The sequence below is a fragment of the Acyrthosiphon pisum genome, chromosome X (assembly GCF_005508785.2).
Source record: "Acyrthosiphon pisum isolate AL4f chromosome X, pea_aphid_22Mar2018_4r6ur, whole genome shotgun sequence".
In the NCBI taxonomy this organism is placed as follows: domain Eukaryota; kingdom Metazoa; phylum Arthropoda; class Insecta; order Hemiptera; family Aphididae; genus Acyrthosiphon; species Acyrthosiphon pisum.
Genome location: NC_042493.1, coordinates 31403734 through 31411655, shown reverse-complemented (window position 1 = coordinate 31411655; position 7922 = coordinate 31403734). Strand labels below are relative to the sequence as shown.

The 7922-nt window shown below is 30.0% G+C and overlaps 1 protein-coding gene across 1 annotated transcript in view; it reads left to right on the top strand.

Moving 5' to 3' along the window:
- Positions 1 to 3717, top strand: part of LOC100573261 — an 8675-nt gene extending 4958 nt beyond the window's left edge. The window contains exons 4-6 of the mRNA XM_008191656.3: positions 1520 to 1620; positions 1687 to 1747; positions 2889 to 3717. Of these exons, the coding sequence (XP_008189878.1) occupies positions 1520 to 1620; positions 1687 to 1747; positions 2889 to 3494 (768 nt within the window). The 3' untranslated portion in view covers positions 3495 to 3717. The remainder of the gene's footprint in view (positions 1 to 1519; positions 1621 to 1686; positions 1748 to 2888) is intronic.
- Positions 3718 to 7922: the final 4205 nt, after the last annotated feature.

The following is a 7922-nucleotide window of genomic DNA, read 5'->3' as shown; positions in this document are numbered from 1 at the left end:
TAGGTCAATTTTTTTTTAATATCATAGATAAGTATATATACGTCTAATACATAGACTGATATACCGTCTCCGCTCAGAATCGTTTTTCTTATACAGTGATATTATATCATTGAATTCAAATTTAATTCTATCCATTATACAGTGTCCCACTTGTAACCTGCTGTACAGCAGAGCGACATCCACTTACCCACCTTTTTAATTCATTATATCATACTATGGTCAAAATTATGGAATTAAAATGAATATACGAAAATAATTATATCATACTATCATAGTCTAGTTCAAATAGTCTAGTATTAATATTAAAGTCATTGAAATCATTGAAATCATTGAAATCATTTAGGAAACTAGTTGTATGAGAAAATAAAAAAAAATGATGATTGTGGATATTTCAAATATAAACAGATTTTGTATTTGTGATCTATATCCATTTAATCCCGGTGCAATTGATTTAATAGTTAATATTTTAAATCAATTTAATGAAGTCACAAAGTTATAAAAAAAAGGTGGACCAAAAAGGTTATAAAGTATGTCATTGTAATGGAAGTGTTAAATTGTATTCAATGATAAATCAATGAAAAACGATTCTGAGTGGAGCTGGTGTCGGCCTAACAAGCTTAAAATAATTAATCTAATTTAATAATTTTAAAAAAAATCAACAAAAATTGAAAATGTCTCATAAATAGCATTACTTTCCGGTATTATTATTTTTTTATTGTTAATAGTATGGAAGAACATATGAGAAGTCTTCTATTAAATTTTCAAATGTTAGCTATATGAAAATAGGTTTTTTACATATTGTAAAAATTCTAACATCAAACAAAGTTGTTAATTTTACATACAAATTGATTTTAATTAACCTACCAAGTTATTCTGAGTAAAGTATACTTTTACTACTTTTAATTTTATTGATTTATCAATTATTATGTTGGTTTAACTCATGAACTCATAAGTGATAATCAGTAAGTAGATTTGTACCGAATATTAAGTTGTTATTACACGATATTATGTTCAATAAAAAAAATATATCTACCTAAAGGCTACAACGTACAAGTTCATTCTTTGTAATGTGGCTGTTAAATTAAACAATAATTAGTATTTCTTCATTAGCTATTTAAGGAATCACCTATATTAAATCAAATAAAAACAATTATAATTAGGTACGTTAAAATATTCAACGTAGGTATCCACTAAAATTGTAGTACAAGGTAAACATTTGAAAATAATTTTTAAAATAATAACGGTAAAGTTTTAGTTTGAATGAATCTTTTTTAAATTACAGGCTCGATAATAAAGTAACACCTCACCACTGTTCATTCATTGGTGGATTTCTCCTACTAAATTATCATACCTTAAAGAACTTTTAGTATATGCACAAAAATGTATTATATTGTTTCAATAATATTGAAAAGGTTGGTGTGTGTCATATGAAAACTTATTTGTATATAGGTACATAGAAAATATTATATTGCTATTATTTTTAGCTTATAACTAAAATCTGTACTCAATGTAATCATAGAGATCAAGACCAATAATAACTTTTACAATTGTTCTTTGGACCATCTTCATTATTATGTGGCTAGTTTTATCGTTATTCTTCAGAGTAATCAAGAAAAACACGTAAGATATACCTACACTCAAATCATCATCGCAATACTAATACCTAACTATTAAAATATTATTCAGCCAGTACTGTGTTGCGGAAAAAACGAGATGTGCTACGTCTATGTGGCTTATTGGCAAAGGAGTAAGTAATGTACAAAAGTAATAGGTATTATAATATCATAACTAGTACTCAATGAATTATTATTTATTATTTATAAAATATGCCCAATACTACCCAAACCTCCAAAACATCAGAAATACTTTATCAATACCCAACAACTTAGAAGAAGCTCTCCATGAAGACAACACCATAAAAATCTTAAATTTCCTTACACAAATTAACATTGTACACAACCTTTAATCAATATGTATTCTGTACTCATAATTTAAGACTTTTGTATCCTTTTAAATGTAATTATTAATGTAACTCACACAATGTAAAATGTATACATGGCTAATAACCCCAGACGTTGAAGCCTCTTCTTTTTTCTCTCAATAAAAAAAAAAAAAAAAAAATATTTTTTAGAATTTTAAAGTTTATGATTACTCTATAATTATAAATTTTTCGTTATTATATAAATTTAAATTATTTTACTGTTAGGTTATAACCCCGTTTAATTTTCAATGAAAACATTTCTAGAATAGGTAAGCTTGGTAAAAAAAATATAAAAACACTTCATCAATAAAATAGTTTTGAAGCTATAAATGAATAATTAAATTATGAAGCTATCTTTTGTTACAGTAACAACAAAATATACATTAGGTATCTTACTTTTATCAATATAATAATAATTATAATATGTCTTACCTACTTATAAAAATATTATAATACTAATATTTAGTTGCGGAAAAATATTTTTGACATACCTGAATATGTTTTTAGGCAGGATACGCGTTTTTTTTTCTGACTGATTTTTCATATGGTTATCGTTATTGTGGTTACATATGAACAAAAACATATTTATGGTTCATAGATTTTCTTTGTAAATGAAAAATATCGAGTAGCGTGCTATGGTTTTTCTTCTCTTTGTGAATTAAGTACTTACTGTTTTGCGAAAAGTATTTTGAGAGGGTCGAGGACTATATTAATTACCCATACACACTTGGGTGTGGTACACATAAAATCACGTAGGTACCTACTATAATAACAAAATAATTGCAAAACATCTATTTCTTGAGTTGTTTGTACAATTTAAATAATTTACTATACCTATACGTAAACATAATAGAATATTAAGCTGTATCACTCGAGAATTTTAAACGTTTTTTTATATACTTTGGAGGGCGGAGAAGAAGAAAGCAACGAAGAAGAACAAGACACCGACGGAGACGCCGAAGAGAGCGAAGATGACAGAATAAGACTACGGTTGAAAAAATACTCTCCCGAACTAACTATTAAGACTTTTCACCCAACGAGGGCGAACGTAATTCTGACCCCCGCTGATCTTACTCTTACTGCTACTCTTGCTGCTAATACCGTTGTGTCAAATCACACGAGTATGACGATCGGTGTCAACAACGGATTTGGGTGTGAACGCCATCAGTGGACTACGACCGAAAGTCCGCCGAGGGATTTGATAACGCGCCTCATGGAGTACCGGAAACATATGACAATGTATCATCAAACCGCGGTGGCAGTGATACAAAAGCGCAAGAAAATACAAAGAAAAAAGATACTAGAAGAACCACTTGAAGAAGAAGACGAAAATGAAGAGGAAGAAAATGAAGAGACAGAAGATAAAGGAGATAGTAGTTCCCCCATAGACTTGTTGTTGATGTCAGTTTTTTTGCGTAAGATTCCACTATTTTTTTTCTGTAAACCATTTCCATTCATCACACTGCAGACTGCAGCAATGATGGCAATAATGTCGTACGATGAGTATAACTAGGTGATACACAGATTGTAGGGTGACCCACTGTAATTTTTATCTTTCTGTATTAGTTAATTATACTTGGTTCAATTAGATAACAGAAATATATGGTGCACTATCGCCCGTATGTAGTGCAATTTTAAAATATTTTCATTGGCGGGTGGGGGTATATTTTAAAATTTTTAACGAACAACTCCCCCCTCCCAATATATACGGCTCCTGATAATCTTCAGTTAACGAGTTAGACCTACAGCAAAAAAAGGCAATACAAAAGTAAGTGATTTTCAAATGAAAAAATCATAAATGTAACAAAATTATAATAATTACAATTTATTTATAAAATGTTGTTGAATTTGCTTAAAAATGTATACAATCAAAAAGTCCCTAAAAAAATTTGCGGGATGACAAGTGGCATTCTTTACATATTATTTAGCAGGTAGGTAGACAACTCATTTGTCAATTGTAGCCAATTGATGGTGATGCGGGCTGTGTGTATAATAATACATAAACATATTATACTCGTTGAGTGTTCGATTTTTGAACGGGTTTTAGAGTTATCATAGTACCTATAGCCCACGTGGTAGGAAGCTTTTACGACAACGACGGAGTTGTCACCTACTAATAATTGCAATATGACACATTTTCCATTATACCCACGGACTAAGATAAACAGGACTGGAAACGAACCTTTATTATTTGATCCAGATCTGTTACGGAAAGTTAACGAGCGATCGTGGCGATCGTGGTGACAAAATTGAGTAACTAAAATATAGTCACTATATTATAGTAATAGAACTTTGTAGGAAGCTATATAGATATCGCTACAATCGCTCGTTGACTTTCCGTAACAGATGTGGATCTTTTCATTATAGGTACAGTGCACTATTGTTCGTTTCCAGTCCTGTTAATCATAGTCCGTGATTATACCTATCTACTAAATTATAAATTCTAGTTCATAAATATTCAATTTGATAACATTTTTTGACATGGACTATAATTAGACGTACATTTTAACGTTCGATTAAAAGCTGATATTGACAAGGAAAAGTATTAAATTCACGCATCGATGAGAGGTCGTGGTATCGACCATAATATACGAACGCGTTAAGGCGACACTGAATGGCTATCGTTCGATTCACAGTTATCAGATAGACGTATAGTGTAATAATAATGAATAATAAAATTATCATATAAAGAGGACGTCCGTATTGTAGTGGGGATGCGCGGGAAAAAGTGTTTTCGTCGGCCGAGTGGTTCAATCTCATTCTGAATAGAGTATAAGAGGCCTAAGCGGAAAACGGAAAATTAGTACAGTCCATTGTGTTTTGAATAAAAGAAATTAAATCGAAGGAATATTGGTAAATATTTTATTTTCAGTGATTCAAATAATGTGTCCAAAATAAAATTAAATATAAATTCATAATAGTTAAAACATAGTTTCCCTATAGTATTTAAAAAAATACCGATTGTCATTTCTTTATTTAAGTAATTATTAGTAGTTTGATACTCCATGTCTTCGTCGATATATTGAAATGAAGCATATTTTTTATTTTTTTATCGGGTGTTAAATTATTAGATTTATGACGTATTTTTTCAATTCTTTCAATTTTAACGTGTTCTTTGAAAACTTTCCAAACAATATTATGGGAATGTGGTAAAATAAGTTGAACGTTGCAATTGCACTAGGTTGTATGAAACCCATACAATAATATGTCAATATCTTTAATCATCGTTATCGAGATTATATATCATTTACCATTGTAGATTAGATTAATACTTCCCTAAGATACCTTGTAGTACTTATCTTATGTGTAGATATTTGTGATACTTTATGTTTTTTTTCAACGTTCAAAATGACCGTACCAATTTTACCGACAGTCGGCTAACGGCTTCAGTTCACGGCCCATTTTTTAATTACATATTTTCCCTACATGTTTTCTGTTTTTGTGCAGTTTGTACTGTATGCGTTACACGTACTATTTTCATACACAACGAATTAAAACTAATGTCAATTTGTAATTGTGATGATAATTTAAGTCCCGGAACTAAGACGCCGTGAAACAATATAGTATAATACGCACTATACATATACGTCAATATAGAAGATGGCTGCAATAACAGAAGGTTTTTTATTTAATAACTGATGGTTTAATTTGAAGATTTTTTTTTATTTGAATGAATTTAGGTTTTAATAAGCTTAAAAAATAAACAATAAATAATAATTAGTTTGTTTTATTCTTATAAGTTAATAACATAGTGGTTATGAAGAGACATAATTATATAAGTTAAAATTGATCAATTTCTCGAGAAACGCAAAAAAATAATAATTTGGTATTTTAACAATAATATAAATAAATATCGGACAAGTCATTCTGAAGTACAATTAGAAAGCTGGTGGTAAAAAAACTAGACACTTCATCAACATTAACTTAACGAGTTTATTTAGCACTAATAGTTAACAGTTCGGCGGGTAAGTCGTAAGAGCGTGCACGGTCTCAATAACAGACAAGTGAACACACGGCCCATCGCTTATAGACCTATACTCTATAGTTGTAGCCTTGTAGGTATTTCTTACTTTGTTAGTGTTGTTTGAACGTGTTAAATTTAAATTCAACAATCAATCGCTGCAAATCTATGAAAAAATTATTCTGAGTGGGATCGGTGTGCAGGCGCGGATCCAGGGGGAGAGGTCAAGACTCAAAAAACATCAAGATTACATATTTTGTGTTTATTAAAAAATGAATATAATATGCATAAATTGTGTTTTTGATTTATTTCACGAAGATTTTATTTTCACACTAAAAATGTGACAGTGTATAAATATTATGTAGGTATATCCATTAAAACTACATCACCACTTGTTCATAAAATCATAATTTACAACAAAATTCTTACTTCTAAGAATATTATAATAGCGACTATAAATTGATTGACGATACGAGTATTGTATTTATTAGGGTCGCGTCACACTATTAGTGCTATTTTGTTAGCGAGTAAATAAAAAAATAATAATAAATAATAACTCAGTGGAAATGTTAGATTGTTCTACGGAAAAATATGATTATTCTCAACCCGTATAATATAGTATTAGTTTACGTCTATAATCTATATTCTATATTATACATTTCGCACGATGCACGGCGACATTTATTATATTAGACGTAATCGGTTAATCGTTATTCGCTAATTTGGGTTCTAAATACCTCTAATCACTTGTTAAAAAATACTATACACAACGAGAACGTTAATTAATATTTGATTAAGTATATCATAGAAATATAATATAAATATATTATACGAGTAACGAGTATTCATATTATATTTCTTTGGTATTCTTGTCGCGGACTACTGCCTGTTTCTACTTGTCAAATGCGGTCTATTTTGTCATTTACCACGCATGCATGTTTCTATATTATGTCATATGCGGTCTACCACATAAAAATATATAAAAATATGCAATATAATATGCAGATAAATTAGTGTATATTATATTAAAAATTAAGTGATAAACGATAAAAATATATAAAATATGTTTTAATGCATTATGTAATATGAAGGTAAATTAAATTAGTGTATGTATATTAAATGGTACAATATAGTTTCACATCTCTTAAAAAACAATCAAATGTGTTGTCATTCTTGTTTTTAAGACGTCACCATTGTTCCGCCAAATACGAGGGCAGCAATGATGGTAATGTACTGATGTACCATGCATTTTTTTCAACAATTCGAAGTTTTAAACTTCCCCATAAATTTTCTACGCGTTGTGTGCGCGCACCACTGGTGGGATCGACAACAAATTGGGAATGATTGACGTTTTTATGTAATATGTACCCTTCAATTTTTATCATCTTATATGCAAACCATTCATCCGAGTGTATTTCTGTGCCAACTTCAATTTCATTTTGAATTATTCCGTGTAATGTGTTGTATGTCTCTTTTTTGTACAACAAAGTATCTTGCATCAATAATACCATTTTCATATTTTTAACACATACCAGACACCCATGGACCAGTTAGTTTTTTACCTCTTCATCGCTCAACTCATCTACATCAACATTTTCAGTAGCAATATCAGCCCCCAATAATCGTCTAATATGTTGTGCTTTCCTTTAGCACACGTATTAAAGATTTATTGACTTGAACAAATAGTATTTATACCTTCCATGTGACGACATAAATGCAACCATCATGCATGCACTGTGTAACTTCCACGCCCCGTTAATTTTGCTATGTTATTTAGTGGCAGTGGCGTATTTACGGGGGGGGGGGGGGTGATATGGGGGATAGATCCCCCCTTGACCTTTTTTTTTTTTAAATTAAGTTTACTTATTTTCTGTATTTCTCAATATGATACTACTTTTAAGTTTTAAGTAAGTACCTACTACCTATATCTGTTTTCTAAATGTTCTAGCCGTGGTAATTTGTCTGCTTTGATATAGGTAC